The sequence below is a fragment of the Helicoverpa zea genome, chromosome 8 (assembly GCF_022581195.2).
Source record: "Helicoverpa zea isolate HzStark_Cry1AcR chromosome 8, ilHelZeax1.1, whole genome shotgun sequence".
NCBI lineage: Eukaryota > Metazoa > Arthropoda > Insecta > Lepidoptera > Noctuidae > Helicoverpa > Helicoverpa zea.
This window is the reverse complement of record NC_061459.1, coordinates 9,252,897-9,272,844: the sequence shown is the minus strand read 5'-3', so window position 1 is coordinate 9,272,844 and position 19,948 is coordinate 9,252,897. Positions and strand designations below refer to the sequence as shown.

General features: G+C 35.7%; 2 protein-coding genes and 1 long non-coding RNA gene across 3 annotated transcripts; 2 read left to right on the top strand and 1 right to left on the bottom strand.

Annotated features, from left to right (window-relative positions):
- Window positions 1-4,614: 4,614 nt before the first annotated feature.
- Window positions 4,615-5,825, bottom strand: LOC124632383. Its single transcript, XR_006984619.1, has 2 exons — window positions 5,613-5,825; window positions 4,615-5,143 (listed from the first exon to the last, which is right to left on the bottom strand). It is a non-coding gene; the product is annotated as an uncharacterized LOC124632383 (long non-coding RNA).
- A 1,757-nt stretch (window positions 5,826-7,582) lies between these two features.
- Window positions 7,583-19,406, top strand: LOC124632626 (serine-rich adhesin for platelets-like). The gene is made up of 7 exons (XM_047167523.1): window positions 7,583-7,615; window positions 7,876-8,102; window positions 8,418-8,427; window positions 11,067-11,669; window positions 12,384-12,596; window positions 14,765-14,806; window positions 15,516-19,406. Exons 1-7 carry the CDS (start codon window positions 7,583-7,585, stop codon window positions 19,173-19,175), a joined length of 4,788 nt encoding a protein of 1,595 aa, XP_047023479.1. The 3' UTR covers window positions 19,176-19,406.
- On the top strand, window positions 11,740-13,258 carry LOC124632468. Its single transcript, XM_047167316.1, has 2 exons — window positions 11,740-12,142; window positions 12,384-13,258. The coding sequence occupies exons 1-2, from the start codon at window positions 12,113-12,115 to the stop codon at window positions 12,987-12,989; spliced, it is 636 nt and encodes a 211-aa protein (XP_047023272.1). The 5' UTR covers window positions 11,740-12,112; the 3' UTR covers window positions 12,990-13,258.
- Window positions 19,407-19,948: the final 542 nt, after the last annotated feature.

The window sequence follows — 19,948 nt, the reverse complement described above, 5'->3', positions numbered from 1 at the left end:
CTGTGTTCACTATTTACAATGTAACTGTTTGTTGTCTCTTCCCAATAAAATAAAATAAAAAAAAGAAGAAAGCGTTTGGGCCCCTCAGGTTGGGCAGGAATTGCTTGAAAGCAGCGCCTGCCTCCTCCAGTTTGGGGCCGTAATGTGATGTTCAAACATTGTGGATTTTTTTTGTACTTTCAAAGTCCAGTAGCAGCCTGGGGGTTAATTGTAGACGATTCTTGTAATAGTAAAAAATCTTCAGGGCATTATTCTCTACGAGAATCTACAATTTTTTTACTCTGGCCGGCACTTTCAGTTTTGGGTACGAAATGAATGATCTCCTTTGCCGCCTTGTTTGACTTCCCGCCAAAAAGTCCTAGCACACCTCAAAGAATCTGTTTTGACATTTAAAATTATCTTCTTGCCATTTTCCAATTCTATAGTTGCAGTTGCCATTGCCAATATTTGCTTTTAACCCCTCTGCTCGACAAGATTTTGACATATGACTTTACCGTTGATTCGGCGGGATATTTTGAATCGCGACATGGAAGTCAAAAATTTGTACTAACTTTCAACACATGAATTCTAAGTCCGTAATGCCTGATCAGAAGTATTTTAACTATAACTTTAGAGCTCACTTATTTGACAACAACGTGCAAAGGTCAAATGGGGTCAGTTAATTCAGAAAAAGATAATAATTACGGTGTTTTTAAGTCTATCGAAAAGTTAGGCATTTCAAATTTGGTGAAAACTTACCAATAAGTAATCGCATCACTTTCTCAAACACAACACAAACGTCATATTTATAACATTTTCAATCCGTTGCAATACATTTCGTGCACTTATTTATGTTCAATAACTAAAAAATCAGCACATAAAATACACAATAAAAATGAACAATTTACAAGATCAGTCAAGTCACAGACAAGTAGAGTTTGGAATGGAGTATTTTTTTTTTTCAATCAGCGGTGTGCATTCGATACCTAAATCGAAAATTTATTATAAATAATCGAATACCAATTTTATATATACCTATTTTTTAATAGCAACTTATTTCAATTTTATTTATTAATTTTAAATTATAGGTTCAATTTGTTTTTGTTGTTAAGAAAAAAGATATTTAAGTTTTTAGCATTAAATTTTTATATGTATTATTTATTTTGGTGTTGCGTCATTCGTAATAATTTTTAACTTTAATTGAATTTTTATTACCTATTACGGAATTTTAATTTATTCTTATATTATTTCTCAACAATTCTAACATTTTTGTTTCGGCGGAGGGTATGCGGGTGTTCTGAAATATAATGCAATTTGTAACTACCAAAGGTATGTACTTATTTGATGATGAGAAACAATAATAATAATTGATTGATTTGCCCCGCAGGGCATCTGAGGCGGATGCCGGGGAGTAGCGACCCCGCGGGGCTATATATCCGAGTGCTCCAGGGAGAGTATACTGTCCCCCATCTCCGGCTTGCCGGAGTGAAGCATGACGGGGGAGAGGTCTCCCGCCTCTTGGCTTGCCTTCACCGGCCGGTCAGAGTGGAGTCGCTAGAGTAGGGTTAGCAGCCCGCTCGGAGGGTAGGTGCCTCGTGGTAAGTGGCGAGTGGGCCGGTGATGCTGGACCCACAGGGAGCGCGTGATCTGCGTTTAAAGTCCGCCGAGGTATCCTCACCCTTCAGCCGCTCATGTACCTGTTGCCCTCTTGTTGCGATTTAGCGACTGATTCCCGGGGGCCCAGTAAGTGAGTTGGCGAGTCTCCACCTGCCATTTTTACGTGTATTTATTACATTGTTATCGGCAGGTGCCATAGTTCCCGTAGTTTCCCCATTCCTAGTCCACTAGCATCCCATCACAATAGCCCAAGTAGTTTTCATCCATAGTTAGCAATAGTTTAGCACAGAACCGGGCATTGTCCTTGGGTACATTTCTATAGTGTATACAGGGATAATCGTCGGTTTTGTGTCACCATTTCATTAAAGTTGTCTCAAAAGGGCTTCAGCGTGTTGGCTTCGGCACCACGTTCGCCTTCCAAAAATCCGGGACTCTATAGTCCCGTGGTCGGTTAGAGACATAATAATTGATTGATTTTAAAGTCACCAAATATTTTTAACCGAATCCCAAAAAGGAGGTGGTTCTCAATTTGGATGTTTGTTTTTGGTCGAAAGGGTATATTCCCCATATTTGTTATTAGGTCCAGGATCTGATGATGGAAACCTTGAGAAATCGAGGGCAGCTCTCGAAAATTGTAAGCATAGATAAGGTTATAACTTGACACTCAGATGTGTATCTGATAACACTATGAGACAGTAAAGGTTTGGAGCTGACCTGATGATGGAGACCAGAGAAGGTCGAGGGAACTCGACAACCGTACTTCTCTCGTCTCCATCTCCTTCACTGTTGCAGAGGCCTCGTAAATACGAATAATATAAGCACAAACACGAGAAAGTTTAAATATTCAGTTGTCGAGTTCCCTCGACCTTCACTGGTCTCCATCATCAGGTCAGCTCAAAGCCTTCACTGTTGAATAGTGCTACCAGGCAAACACCTGAGTGATAAGATTTCAACCTATGTATTTCTGCAACTTTCGAAAGTCGCCCTCGATTTCTCAAGGTTCCATCATCAGATCCTGACCTAATGATAATGGGACCACCTCGGAAGTACACGCTATCAAACAAAAAAAGAATCATCAAAATCGATAAATAAATGGCTGAGTAATCGCGTAACAAACATACAAAAAAAAAACGGTCGAATTGAGAACCTCCGCTTTTTGGGAAGTCGGTTAAAAATAAGTCGGCGGCGGCCATCTTTCCATCTTGGACCAGCTTTCGATGAACAGCGAACTATTTGCCCCTTCAAACAATAAAATCGTCATAAAATTTTGCGATAACTACACCTAACTACGGCTCTCGTCAAATAGCTTTGCCGATCAGTTAAAAAGTTGGAAGTAACGAATCGCCATTAAGTTTGGCAGATCTACAGGAATCCTGCACATAAAACACCCGAAGAATAAGTCTTCATTTGCCGTCTTCAGAAACCCTAAAAACCGAAGATTTTTTTTATTCCGGCTACAACGTATTTTCTACCACTGATTTTCTAGCATTTTTTTCAAAATAAATTAAGTCATTTTACTTTTCCTAATTTATTTTCAGATTATGGTAAGTATACAAAAGTGCAATTTAGTAATATTATAATATCAAATAATATAAAATTATTAAATCGATTCTTTATTTTAACGAATCGGATCATTCGATGCAAAACTTCTATCACCGTCGCCATCTTGTCTATGCGTCTTCAAAGGAGATGGCCAAAAAAACGCCCAGAGTCGACAAAAACTTCATATGTACGATTGGATTCAGTATAATGTAAGGATTAAAAAAAGTATTTCATATCATCTAAAAACCATGGGGTTCTCTTTTTATAACGTTTTTTCGATCATGATTTTAGTTCACAGAAAAGTTTACTTTTACTGTTTCATGTTCATTAGAAATTGAATGCAGACTCATGATTGGACCGTTTTGCATCGCTAAGTCATTTGTTACATTTGACAATGTCACATGGCGCGATTTTCAAAGACAATTTTTAAAAAGACGTTTCATAGCCAGTTGTGAAGGTTGCATATAACTGCGAAACCTCTCCAAGTAAGTAAGGTCGGTGCTTTCGTGTTTGGAGTGGTTAAATATAAGACCTTTTAATCACCAGGCAATCTCAGTAACTACGGGGATATTACTGTTGGCTAGTATAATCTTAGTGTACATAGATTTTTTTTATGTTCCTTGATGTAAATGGTCTTTAAAATCAATATAAATTCAACGACCTATTTTTGTGAACATATGATATAGCTCCTATACCCCATGGATTTCAGGCTGGAGTTTTTGGCACCATCAAAGGTCTATCATAATGAACCTATTGGTAAGCATTTCATTGCTGTCGATTCTGGGTTTTTTTACTATGAAAATTTGGCCATCTCCTTTAAAAAAACAACTAATGTAAACAAACATGGCGAGTTCGATCAGAATTCCCGGTAATTACGATTGGATTTTAAAAAGGTATATTTCTAACGGGATGCTAAATATGAAAGGTTTGAATGCGTAATAATAATTTAAATTTATTTAGTTATTTTATTTAGTACTCACAAATGTGGTTTGATTGGAAAGAAAATAAATATGAGCGTAAATAATTAGGAAAGTGTATGACTGATTCGCAGACCCCAATTGGGGTCTAAACCGAGCTTACGGTGACATTGATGTTCAGACCCCGATTGGGGTCCGCTACGGATTTGACGGTTAAAGCTGGTTTCCGCGGGAGATATTTTCAAGAGACTTCCACACAACTGTAAATAAGTAGTAGGTAGTTTCAGAAAAGAGCTATCTTATGTCTTTATTATAACTCATTCATTATACTGGAAGTTTACCAGACAAAAATATACAAAGGCGTAACTTTGCGGAATTTATCCATGACATTAAATTAAATGATATGAAAAATATTTATGTTTTAATTCCGCTAGAAAATTAGCAAATTGTCTAAATATATACCTACTTAATTACTTTCCTATGGTTAAGGTACCATAAAACATGCTTAGGTCAGTGACGAAATAAAAATACCTACATATGATTAAATGATTAATTCAAATGCATTCATTATTTTTTTATTAAAATTACAATAAAAGTAAACAACTGATCAAATACATCAACAACAGCAAAGAAAATTGCGTGATATTTACTACGGAGGCTCCATTCATTTCTACGTTTAGAGGTATATTTATGCAAGAAAAGTCAGTATTATTAACACATCGTCCTGCAAGCGGGTTAAACAGCATATCTGTTGGGCATCCAACAAGTCTAGCAGTGCCTAGGCCAGTTAATCCATTCACGCAAGCTACAAAAGATGAGCAATCCGTACTTCCTGGCACGGGAAACATTCCAACTCCAACACTACTACAATTGAAGTTTGAATAACATTTGTAGTTAGTTGAATTGGTACATTGTTGTTCCATGTGACTGTATAAAGATCCCATAGGGCACACAAGCTTGTATTGTGTGAAGTTTGTGAGACCGCCCATGAGACACATTGTGTAGCCTCGACAGTCGTCATTTTCGTCGTTCACGAACCTTCCTCGAGCGGTACATTCAGATGCCTGGCTTACCCCGTGACTTAATCCCTGCAATAAGAAGTGATGCCACTTATCAGTAATTAAATTAGGTACCTGTTATCTAGAGTTAAGACTTTAACATCTTTGCAGAGGAAGATAACAAGTATGATTATGAGTTGTGATGAAGGTTGTGCACCCTTTTACCTACACTATCAAAAAACATAGGCTCATGATACTAATTTTATTTCAGCTTGTTAAAGCTCAACGCAGTAAACCAATTGCCAATTGCTATGGCCAGTTAGGAACGTTTATGAGACACAATCATTGAAGATTGATTCAAAGAAAATAAGGTTTGGGCACTCAGAGATATGTAAAGTTCATATTATAGCAATACCTAAATCAATACGTCCCAAATCCAATTAGGTAAGTGTTTAATCTCAGACAGGAGATAGTATAAGAAGTCACAGAAAAAAGAATAAATTGAAGGTAGAGGTCTTCTTTACTGATAACTGTTAAAATATTAGTATTAAGTACTTACAAAGAAAATTAAAACAATAAAACAGTATTTCGATTCCATGTTGCAAAGGTCAACACACCGATGGATACAATTTATATAAGTGAGCAATAAAATGTCTAGTTTTCTTGCAACTGTTGTATTATTCACGACTGTTCTGTTGTCTGGTGTACTCTGTTTTATGGGTGCTCTGCCAGATAGTTGTGGAAACTAAAGTAGTCGTTACCTCCTGTAGTCGTCAATAGAGGTGAGAATGTCTGTTATCGATACAATTTTATAATATGTACCTACACGAATTTATGAGACTGAAGTGTCTTCTGCAACATTTTTATAATTTATAGAATCGTTTCACTTAATGTAAAAGAGTGAATTCAACTGAAGCTGAAAATCAGCGCACTTCTGCTTCTGCATCCTATGAGCTTTTTGTGGCAAGAAGGGGTCAAAAGAAAGAGTAAATAGATGATAGATTATTAAAACGACAAGCATACTATTACACACTTTTTATGTAAGCAGTAATTAAATTAGGCTACATTGATGCTTAGATTAAGTTGAGTAGGTACTATATTTTATGTCTACAATTTATTAATCAGAATTCATTAATTAATTAAGATGACTAAATATCGAGTATTTATAGTGTCAGTTATCGAGCTCTAAGGAGCACCTCTATGTTGTTATGAGATAAAAACGATAGCATTGTTTGATTTCAACTCTCAGTTATCAAGATGCTTATTAAACTTGTTGGCACAAAGATGTCCTCTCTTAATAGCAGGCGTTAGTTTAGTAATTCGGTGAAAAATTATGACAAACAAGTTAGGAATGTTATTTTGGCGTAAGTCGGTAGGCATGGTGTCCGGAATAGATAATTGAATGCTAAATAAACATAATTGAATTATCTTTAATAATAAATAGGTACATCGGGATGCTATCACAAACAAATGCACTTACCTACATTTCGAAAGCATCCACTATAAAGGGGACGAGGGTTTAGAGACTGGAGCACTTACAGCTTCTTACTTCAAAACTAAGAGCACTTCTGCTGCAACGTCGAGTCTCTTAATTTAATGCTTAAACGCTAGGATTGCCATCCAGATAATATCCAACCAAGAGGTGAAAGTGTGACTAATCTATGGAAAAACTGTTCCATGATAGCAAAATATGTGATGGTCATTGTTAGAACAAGGCAAAAAATACCAAGACACGAAACTGGCGGTCTTCACTGTACAAATAATAATTAGAGACGAGTGCATGAAAAGAAAGTAAATGGCTAAAAATCTTCAATCTTCTCAAGTTCAAGCCTTTGAAGCTATGCTAATCGTTAAACAAATATGGCTAACATTGACATGCTGGACAAATTGCTATGTAATTTGGGTTAATTCGAGATAGGATTAGTTAATCCTGAAGTGATGAATTCAGGGTCGCTATTAACAAGCGTTTGACCTTGGTTTCGTCAGCATTTTGGGTACGATCAGTCAGGCACACCTTAGTAAACAGAAGCCAGTACCTATCTATAAGGTATCCCGTTTATCATCATACTAAACATCTTCTAAATTGGATAAGGTTTCCGTTGCTATAAAATTAATAAACAATTTTTTTTTTCAACAAATTATTTGGCAATTTTCGATTTTTATACTGTAAAAATGTTGAACTGCCGATGAATTTAAATTGCCTTTAAATCATCGGTAATATTTCTTCTAGTTGGTACGTCCACTAGAGTTACACAAATGCAGACCTAAATTATGACCAAAGAGTAGATAGCTGTCACTTCAATCATCACGCATTTGGAGAAAGAAGCTCCAGGTCCAGCGAGGTCACTTCTTGGATTTTCGACGTGGTGGCGGGATTAAGCACTAATAAACCAATTCTATGTTCATCAGATAGCATTAGCTGTATGTTATCTTGACGATTACATTAATCTCATTTGACCTAATAACTTAACTAACAGTTTGGCATATAAAAGATGGCATTTGAACGAAAATTGCATTCACAAAACAATCATGAAGATCACTATTGCTTTTCTTGTGATTATTGTAAGTTGTTCCTATTTAGTTACTCATACATATATTAACTTGATTCTTTTTTCTTTTCTGATATAAAGAACTCATTCTCACTCATCAAAAATTTTTCAGAGATTTTTTTTGGAATTTTTGGAAACTAGACTACTTGAACTCGTCTGGAGTCTCGAACGGACTTAATTCAATAGTGCTATGATTTGTACCTTAGCATAGCATTAGCATTAGCTATAATTCATTGAAAAATTACTTCTAACTGATTCTTCATTATTTTCTAGAGCCTGTGCTTCGCGTGGCAAGTATACGCGACTGCCAACTGCACGGCAACGGGCCCCGGGCGTTACAGGGAGCCAACTGATACTGCCTGCAAGAACTACACCCTGTGTGTCTACATAAGTGCCAACAACACATACTTGGCATACAATTATGTGTGTCCCACGACTTCTCTCTTCAACCCTAACGCGGGACTCTGTACCAGTAATTATACTTGTACCACCGCAGCTGGGTAACTGTCGCAAAACCCTAATTTTGCATTGTTAATACGTTCACGTATTAAATTTTTTTAAAGTGTATGTAGGCTTAGTAGTAATTTATGTTATTTCCGTTTCAATTATGTTTAAAAAATTGTTACTTTAGATCAACTTTTACACTAGCTTTATTGTTTTTTTGCGTTGGGTATCAATAGGTATTTTAATGGGTCTACCCATTACCTATTGATCAAGTAATTTTTCAGGACCTTACCCCTCTGGAATAAACGTTGAGAAGGCATGTGTTGACGTTACGGTTTATTTTATCGCAATCTATACTTATGTGTGGTCAGCTCATTTCAGGTACCTATTAAAGCGTGATTGAGGAACCCACATCCTATATCAAACCCACAAACTTTAACATTATAATAAGTATTAGAAGAAATTCATGTAGCGTATAATTGTAAACTACAATCGTCTTTACGTCCCTAATAAGTACCTCGGAGGTCGAAAACACTGTGCGACTTGTAGGTGTGGCAAGTAGACGGTACTTGCCACACCTACAAGTCGCACAGTGGCCCGCGCCTCATCACCGGTTCCCCGTGCTCTAGCTATGCACAACGACCTCATGGAAGCTGAACCGAACTGTGATTTATTCGCTAATGATTGTAAAATAATAATGTGTTTTTGTCTCAGCCTCTGTGAACGAATAGTTTAATTTGTGTATAGTCTAATTTAAATTGTATATTTACCTTTTGTTTTGTTTTTAATATTTTATTCTGCTATTATATTATTAAGTTTTATGTGTATTCTTTTATAACAATATGTTCTCTTTTCTTTTTAACATAATAAATACATAAATAAAATAAATACAACTTAATAAACCTTTAAAAAAGTATGTACCTACATTTTTTCAATGATTTACCTACATTCCATAGTTCTAATAGATATTACAATTATTTAGGTTATTCATTCAAGTCAAGAATGCATAAGAAAAAATCTACTAGTGTGTTGATGGTCTAGGAACAATGCAATGGAAACTATCTACCTAACCTACTAGCTGAATGCACCTCCTAGCACCGCAAGATAAATATTTTTCTTTATTCATATTTATTTAATAAAGGCATCCAGACAGTAGAACGCCGGTTAAGGTATTCAAAAGGCGGCCATAATATTGGTTGGCGAAGACCATCTTTATGAATGGGAAATAGATATAACCATATCATCAATCAATACCCATGGAGAAAGTAGACAGGTAGTAAGTAGTTCCATGTTTTAAGATATCTATCCAGGTATTGTGGCTTCATCATTAATACTTGTTAATATTTTCATGGTATTTTCCTATTTGTAAGAATGACGTTAATAGATAAACACGAATGAATGATCAACGAGTAATAAAGCTTATCTTTAGTGTGTTTAATTGTTGATGTAATGCAGATGGTGTTGTTGATAGTTACAAACTTAAGCTAAGCACTTTTTAGAGTTCCGTAGAGAATTTTCAGTAACAAAGTAAATGGAATATTTTGTGGGTTCAAAACTGTTTTCAAATTGCAAAAGATTGTCTATCTGAACAGCAATATAATGCAAGCTGGTGTAGCCTTACCGATCAATACTTGGAAAAGTTCCCAGTACCTAAGACCATCAAGTGAGATCCAAAACCCACACACAAACTCAAATTTTGTCACTTCAACGGGCGGCCGTGTCGGTATGGAAAAGATGTGTTGAACCAGGGTTTCCTTTTACTTCTTTAAGAGAGAGTTCTTTAAGAGACTAAAGCAAAATAAATTATGCTATAGCTATGCTTATTGAGAAAAGTAGGTACAGCTCAGCAATAACACCTTATGGTAATACCAATAACACCAAGTTTCGACCACTGCAGGAATTAATTTTCACGATAAATAAGATGTGATCTCTGCAGGCTGGTCACAATTAAACTACTGAAACCATTTTCGTCGTGCTGCCGTAAACGATGTGATGATGTGATCGAATCGACGTCATTCTATTATTTTGTTCAATTGTTTCGTAGTATTTCGTCTACCTCTGTCAATTTAATATAGGTATTGGATATGGATGAAGAGGTTTGAAAGTTCAGAATAGGAATACTCATCAAATGATTCACAAGGAAATAAGGATGTTTGTAAGATACCTATGGCATTGATCGTCTCATAAATGAAATATTCAAGAATTACCAATTTTGAGTTAGGGTGAACGCACTTATTTACGATGTTTTTTGTCTGTTCAAATAAAATGATTCAATTATGTAAGGTGCAAGATATTTTGCCTAGACACACAAGGCGGGTCTAGGTGAAGTAAATTAAGCATATTAAAGTTTAATAAAAAAAAGTGGCTTGTAAATAAGTGTAGACCTTCGTTTAGGACCTTCGTTTCTTTGTGAAGAAGGAGTCCGTTTTAAGAGCAACTGAAAAACCGGTCAACATTAGGGACATTCAGGAAATGGATCAAACCTCCGAGTACTTATTGCTCATAGCTACCGCAAGCCCAATTTGTCAGGCATTTTCTAATGGGAATCTTTCATATGCATTCCGGTGTGACTTACCTTACTCAAGTAATGAAGGAGATAATCCAACAATTATGAGATCTGCAGATTACCGTAATCTTGCAATTTACGTATTCAAGTTTACAATACAACGCTTTGGTATATAACCAGAAAGGAGGCTCAAGTTTATTTACAACACAAAAAATGGCGAAACAGGTCATTATTATAGTTCTTGTGAGTATCCATTTGTTTTTTTAAGTGAAACTCAAAAATTTCATGATTCGCTTGCTTTGAACATGTGCACAACGCAAACGCACCTAATACTTTAGAACTTACTATTCTAAGGGCCGATTTTTCAATCACCAGATAACTTTTAAGAATATGTTTGACGTTTTGACAGCTTTTGTATAGAAAAAATTTCAAACCGCCATATTTATTCCTCAGATAGTCAGTCAACTGATGATTGAAAAATCAGCCCTAATCCCAATGTTATATTATATCCTAGATGCTGTCGGTATGCGCATGGCAGGCGCACGCCGTCGTCAACTGCACGGCCACTGGCGCCGGCCGTCAAGCCGACCCCGACGACGCGACCTGCAAGAACTACACGCTCTGCGTCTACGTCAGCAGCACCAACAGCTACGTCTCCTACAACTACGTGTGCCCCACTACGTCACTCTTCAGCCCCACCCTCGCCCAGTGCACCTCCACATACACCTGTACTGCCAACACCACCAACACAACCACATCAGTCTGCACAGCCGACGGTTTCATCGCAGACCCCAACTCCTCAAACTGCTCCTCTTACATAGAATGTGTGAACATCAACGGAACTTATACCGAAACCACTTACACCTGCCCTGATACTACTTTCTACAATCCTAATACAACTCTCTGTGATGCTACTTATAATTGTACGACTACTAGTACTTTCTCGTGTACGGCTGCTGGTAGATTTGCCAATACTGATGATACAACGTGTCAGAGTTACTATTACTGCGTACTCCTAGCTAGTGGGGCCTACACTCAGTACAATTATACCTGTCCTAGTACTTCGTTGTTCAACCCCAATAGTGCGCAATGTACGGCAACTTATACTTGTACTAATTGACAGGACTACATCTTATTTCCCATAAATGTGCAATTTTTGTGGTAACCCTGGTTAATAATAATATTGTTAATTATATTACATATTTTATTTACTGACTAATATATTTCATGTGGTACTATTTTTGCCTTTTACTACAAAACTCCGTACAATAGAATCCTTAGCCACGTACTACTAGCGTACAATAGAATCTTAGCCACGGAGTGAAAGAAGTTTTAAAACAATCCATTGCGATTGTTAAGGTGATGATCTCAATATTATATTTATTGATTACAGAATCTCAGCTCATGTGATTGAATTTCATATATCGATTGTTGTATAATCCATTGTGATAAATAATAATAGTGATTTGTTTGTTTTATATTTTCTCTAGTTATAAAAAGGATGCGTACGATTAAACATGAGCTAGTTTACGATTAGCAATACTATGGTAGGGTGTGGTGATGATGGACCGAATCGTCATTCCTTTATTGGTAAGTATTTTGTTAATATTCATTTTAAGAAGTGATAAGTGAATAGAAGAAAATATTAAAAGAAAAATAAATCTTCTGTTCTCCTGTGTCCAAACTTTGAGTTGGTAACAGAAAAATTAATAGCATTGTGTGTTCAGGGACTTTACGTCTATTCTGTTCGACAAATGAATTACACGCAAAAGTTAATTTTCTTGATCCGTGTATGTTATAAAGATTATTATAGTCTTATTATTATTTCTAGTTGTTATGCAGTATGTGGGTTGTGCAAGCAGCCGTCGATTGCAGATCAAAAGGTGCTGGTCGATTTGCAGACCCGGATGACGACAAATGTAAAAACTACACTCTATGCATTTACGTGAAGACCTCAGACAGCTATCTGGCGTACAACGCCGTCTGTCCGAGCATATCGCTGTTCAACCCTCACGTGTCCAGATGCACTGCGCCTTCCAACTACGTATGCAACCGGACCATCCCTTTGCCCAACCCTGTGCACACCACTACTTGTACCTACGACGGGTTCATCGCAGATCCTGAGCCGACCAATTGCACTACTTACATTCAGTGTGTTAAAATCAAAGGTGAATTTACTCAATTGAGGCATCGTTGCCCTCGGACGACGTTCTTCAATCCAAATACGACATTATGTGAGTCAAATTACACCTGTACGAAGTTTCAGTGTACTACTCCCGGGAGGATAGCTAATTTGGCAGACTTTACCTGTCGAAAGTATTATTACTGTGTGCAATTGTTTAACGGGACTTTTGCTCAATTTAACTACAGCTGTCCTGAAAATTCATTTTTCAATCCAGCAACTAAATTGTGTACCACACAATATGTGTGTCGGTAAAGTTGTTCATGTAAATCATATGTTTTAGGTTTTTTTTTATAAAACTCTATTGGCCCGTGCCTACAAAAAAAAAATATAATAAATTAATTTATCATGTATTGTAAATAAATAAAAATATTTCTAAACCAAAAAAAATGGGAAATGGGTCTAAAATAATAATAAATTAAAATTACTTAACTATGAATAAGTGCTCGTATTTCATTCAGAGATGAGAACCACAAAACTGATGCTGTCGTATATGACTTCACAACTAGAATATGACATAATGATATTAAAACAATAGATATTTACCTACATTAACTATTCTTGACGATGCCATAGCGGTATTTATTACCCATCTACTCCATTTTGTTTTGTCATCCAAGATAATCGCATGCAAGAAATATCCAGAAGTCAAGGAATCTAAAATGGCTGTAAGAAAAATCGTTGCTGTTTTATGTATTGTAAGTTATGTGTTGTATTGTAAGTGTGTAAAATTTGGATAATCGAAATAATCTGCAATATGGACAAGACTCGGATATCTGAAAGGAAAGATATGGTCCATTAATCACTTGGGCATCTATTTCCTAGAAACATGTATGTGTATAAAAAATTGCAACATTATACTACTCCATATTTCTTCAAACACATTTTCTTTGTAGGTGACATTTATTTTCGCCATCGAGGTCCACTGTGCAGTGCAGTGTAAATCAACTGGGCCAGGGAGACAGGCGGATAAAACAGACACAAATTGCAAAAAATACACCCTTTGCTTCAATGTGAAAGCCACAAACAGCTACCTTTCCTACAATTACGAATGCCCCGGTACATCCTTGTTTAACCAAAAAACATTTAAATGCACATCTCCTGGGAATCACGTTTGTCCTTGACACGTTACAAACACGTAACAAACGTTAGTAAGTAGTAATAGATATTGTATGTTACACGAGTGTTAAAAAAGGGAAATAATAAACAATTTCATGCAAGTTGAACCGTTTTATTTGCATAAGACTTACAAAATTATAGTCTGAACGAACAAAACTTTTTTTAATAGGTCTGAGTACCTATAATTCTCTTACTCCTGCTGTTGCTGCTCTATGCTCTACAAATACAACTGATTTTCAGACAACTGACAAATTAATTAAAATCATCAATGGTGTTAATCATAGATAATTTTGTAGACGATCTCTTGTTGATGTTCTTCATTACTTTTTTTATTACGCTTTTATTTAATTATGCAGAAACAAGAAAACAACGTGTAAGCAATTCATTGATGTGTGGGTGTACTGTCAATAATGAATAGGCACTTTACGAACACAGTTTGATAATTTAACGTGTGTGATAGTGTGAAATTGTAATTTCCATTCCATTGGTAGTAAGTAATTCAAGCATTTTCGGCAACTTCATGTTCAGCTGCTTTTTTGCTGTTAGTAAATGTAAGTTATAGCTAAGTGAAACAAAATGATCAGTCTGCTTTTCGATACATATTTGTTGGTATTAAGATGTCATCATCTTCCTTCCGAGCCTTTTTCCCAACTGTTTTGGGGTCAGCTTCCAGTCAGTATTAAGATGCTAAACATAATATTTTGCTAATGGGCAATTAAACAAGTGATAGAGGAGTGATGAGAATCTGGAAACTGTTTGTACAAATTTCGGGATTATTAAACAGATAATAATGAACTATTCCGTCATGAGCACAATCTTTTTATTAATGCTGTTAACTTAAGAACAACGAGATAAGCGCATTATCTCTTGATCTTACTATATATTCTTCAGTGCTTCAATAAAATATTTAGAAATTCAACATGCTAAGAAGGATTAATGTAGCTGTTTTCCTCGTAAGTGCTTACTTACCTATTATTTTTATTATATAATCACGAAAAGTTTCATATAATCAGTAAATAGATATCCATATATCCATGTAAGACGTTTACAAACACGCGCATAGGTTATTTAACTAATATTGTGAATTTCTCTTAATCAAATAATAATTATGCTTAAGTACCTACTACATTCATTTCCTTTTTCTTGTTTATGCAATATTTTTATTGTTTGTAAGCCAATACTTACATTAAAGCTACTTCATTTACGGTGTACCTAATTTAATACTTGGAATTACCTGCACATAAAGTACATTATAGGGGTGTTTTATTAAAAATCAATACCTATTACAAATATGACTTTGTTTATTAGTTACACTTCCTTCCAAAGTAATTTATGTAAGTAAATAAATAGGTAGGTAAATGGTAAAGTTACCTATCTACGGAAATTGTTAACATCTGTGTGAGTGGTTTATAAACTTCTTTCGTCTCCAGGGTAACATTTATTTCTACGCCAAATCTCATCTCAATCATCGTTTCAGTCATTTTACCGTGAAAATGAAATATTACAAATGAAAAAAGGAAGTTCATTTTTTACCTTTCATTTGTAGTTACGTTCCAAGGAACAACCTTGTTGACAAAGTTTTTCAGTGGAATTTTATGTAATAAAAAAATAACACAAAATCATCCGTGTATTTCTATTGAGGCAAAAATTTAATGTTTTCAGCTTTTTATCGCAGTATGGACCACAAACGCAGCTACCACTCAGACATCTTCAAGCGACAGGCAATCATCATCTGATAGAATCAATTTATCAAACTCAACTGGGTACATAACAAATGTGACTTCTGTTGTTATATCAACCGCTTCAAAAAGTGCAAACATCAGTGATGCGTCAACCATTGAAGATGGATCTATCACATTTTCTGCTAACACAACGGAAAATTCTGTCATAGAGAATGTTGCCAGTGCAGTCAATACTTCGAATGTTGAAGCCACTTCAGAAGCTAATGTTACAACGACACTGTTGTCCAATTCTACGATAGACAACTCTAACCTCACGATATCTACGAATACTTTGACCACACTAACTTCGAGCTCAACTAATTCTACAAATGCAACTTCAGCTCTGTCTGTTGAGAGGTCACTGAATACAACAGACCAATTACAAATGAATATAGAGAAGATCTCTGATAACAGTACAGAAAATTCCACATTGGATTCTTTGAGTTTATCTAATAAGACATTTAGTTTTGATACAGCAGAGTATACAAATTTAACGGAAACGTCGGATTCCTCTATTTTAACTAACTCAAATTTTGTTAATAGTACAAATATTACAGACACTTCAAGTTCATCTGTATCTTCCGACTACTTAGTATCTCTTGATGTAAATACAACAAGCTTCGCGAACTCTACGTATATTGCAGATGGAACAAATTCAACAAGTTTTCTGGACTTAGAAGAGACAGATATTTCAGACACTACGAATTCTTCCCGATCAGCAAACATCACTGGGCAAAATATTTATAATTCCTCAGCAAGTAACATAGAAATTTCTAATATTACCATAACTCAAGATGCTTCTAACATATCGACTATAAATTCAGCAAGCTCAATAGATTCAACTTATGAATTAGCTTCAATAAATTCAGTAAATTCAACGGAAAACGAGACTTCGTCATCTTCACAAACATTAAATTTGTTTACTTTGACAAATAGTTTAAAAGAGAATACGTCTTTGGCGACATATGATACTTATATTTCCAACACATTGAATACAACAGTGTCATCTAATACGACTTCTGGTTCAGAAGATGAAACTTCAGAAAATTCAATTAAGTCTACGAGCGATTCCAAATCAGATACATCAAATATTACAACATCGATTGATCGAACAGACAATGCCAGCGCACAGTCCACACGAAATACTTCAGAAATCCTCACATCCACAAATACAAGTGATTCCCAAGCCGTTTCTAGTTTGAAAGCTAATTATTCGTCCAATCTGACAAACAGTTCTGAAAATGAGAATTCTGCTAATTTGACAGAAGCTTTAGATTCCTCTATTTTGAAAACAAATAATTCTACAAGTAGTTTAAATGAAGAAAATGTTTATAATTCATCATATACAACGGGTGTTTCAATATCATCGTTAGCGAACTCTACAAGTTTTGTAGATTCTGAGTTTGATTTGGATTCAAAAAACGCGTCTGGAACATCGAATGCAACAGAAATATCTACATCAGAAACTTTAAATTCAACTATTTCTACGGATAACACGCACTATGCAGGAGCTTCAAACTTTACTACAACTGTCGAAAGTAGTAACATTAACAATTTGCAAGGTTCTACAGTTTCTTTAAAATCAGACGCTCTTTACTCTTCGAATTCATCATTAGCGTTTGATATTACCAATTCAAATAATTTAACAGATATTTTGGATAGTTCTATATTGAAAATTGAGCGTTCAGTAAATTCAAGTAACACAGAAGATACGGACAATATTTCTAGCTTAGAAACTGCTGTGAAATCAGGCACATCAAACACTACAGTTTCAAATAAGTCAGCAATTCAGACCAAAGTGAATGATTTCTTACGTTCAAGTAATACGACTGATGTCTTAACTTCAGAGGCGATAATTTCTTTAAATTCAACAGCAGTGTCAGATTTATTGAATTCAACTTATACAGTTATTAATACGGAGTTATCAAATTCTGTAAGTGATAGTTCAAACACTACCAATATAATTGAAAATTTATCAAACTCTACATCTACTACAACTAGTGCACGATCCTCGAGTACGTCATTACCCACAAGTAGTTCGAATTCAAGTAGTTCCGTAGAATCTTCTGAATCTGCAACATCTAATATCAATAACTCTGTAAGCTCATTAGCTATTCAGAATACTACAACTTCAATATCAACCGAAGATATAGAAACAACTTATTCTACGGATACCATGGCTCTTAAAAATTCCACTAGTGTTATAGACACGGAAATCGACACAATTACAAAAAATAACACTGGAACAACAGTAACTACAGTCACTACGGATAGTGCTGATAACTCGACCGTAACAACAATTGTAACTACAAATATGACTATAACAATTAACGATGATCTAACAAATATAACAGAAGTTATTGTTGTGACCAACATAACAAGTAACACCAATACTACAGAAGATACGATTACTAGTGACATCACCGACAAAATAACTACCGTTATTTTTACGAACACTACAATAATAACAACGATTTTTGATGGAAACGAAACTACGGTAACCACTTCAACATTGAACAGTACTGACATTATTGTAACTACGTCTGTTAATGACTCAACAAATTCTACAGCGACCATCATTTCTAGAAACGATACCGATAGAACTACTTCCGTGAGAACTTCTAATGTTTCCAATAAGACACTCAGTAGTGAATCAACGAATACGACAACATTACTAAGAGTTTTAAATGATACAGAAAGTACTGATACTGACGATTCATCTGGCAATAACACAAATTCTACTACGTTCTGCACCTCACAAGGTTACTTCGCAGATCCTAGTTCCACGAATTGCACTTCTTACATTGAATGTATTGAAGACGGAGACGAGTACACCGAAACGGCATACACTTGTCCCGACAGTTCCCTTTATAACCCTAATACAACTTTGTGCGATTTTGACTACGAATGTCCAATCGATTCAAACAATTCAACTGATACTTCCGACACCGATGATTCATCTACCAACAACACAAATTCTACTACGTTCTGCACCTCACAAGGTTACTTCGCAGATCCTAGTTCCACGAATTGCACTTCTTACATTGAATGTATTGAAGACGGAGACGAGTACACCGAAACGGCATACACCTGTCCCGATAATTCCCTTTATAATCCTAATACAACCTTGTGCGATTTTGACTACGAATGTCCAACTGATTCAAACAATTCAACTAATACTGCTGATACTGGTGATTCATCTACCAACAGCACAAATTCTACTACCTTCTGCACTTCACAAGGATACTTCGCCGACCCTAGTTCTACGAACTGCACTTCTTACATTGAATGTATTGAAGACGGAGACGAGTACACCGAAACGGCGTATACTTGTCCCGACAGTTCCCTTTATAATCCTAACACCACCTTGTGCGATTTCGACTACGTATGCCCCACGGATTCGGATGGTTCTGATGATTCCTTCACATGCTCAACATCTGGAAGATTCGCTAATAGCGCTGATACATTCTGCCAGAATTACTACAGCTGTGTGCAGTTGGCTAACGGAACCTTTGTCTTGAGTGAATACACCTGCCCCACTGGATCCGTATTCGACCCCACTAACAAATATTGTACAACGAATTATGTTTGTGCTTCTTGAATACTTTTTTTTCAGAATCTACAAGCCGAATGTATTCTATGATATTTAATGAATCAGTATTAATTTTAGTAGCGTTAATACTATTAAGAACATCTCACAAGTATTCATTCTACTTTATTAAACACTTTATAGATCTTGGCTGTGCAATAAGGAGATAATTGTAAGCTGCCGTCAAAATTATGTATGCAAAACTGTTGTTGTCCAAATTAAAACATATAGAAGTTAATATAACATTTATTTTCTATTTTAAAACACCTGGAGATTCTTTTTTTCAACGGCAGAGAGTATGTAATTCATGCGTCAAGTGTACCAATAATATGATTGTGGTAAGTTAAGACTTTTGGAACGTCTTCTGTGCAAATGTTTCCACGATACATTCCTCAAATACCTCGCATGCTTTGGTTTGCTGCGTGTGGTTCTTCTTCTTCGTTTTACGTCTTCTAGAAACTTGTCTTTTGACTTTAAATCCGGCAGTGGTTGTGCTTCATTAATTAATATTGTTGCTAGTTTTCTCGCTGTCCCAAGGTTTTGCTTGAACTTTATACTGGAAATATTATTTTCGTTATTACTGATCTCCACTAAGTTTATATAAGGAGTCATTTTTGCCGGTACCAAACTGTAATTAAAATTAGTCTTCTTGATAGTAGCGTAGTAAGTTCGAAAATAATTTTCTCTAGCTTTTTTTATGAGTTCGGGAGTAAGGTATTTTGATTTAGCTTTGTCTCTTTTTTCTCCCACGGTAACAGTGCTCATGGTGGTCTCAAATTCATCAG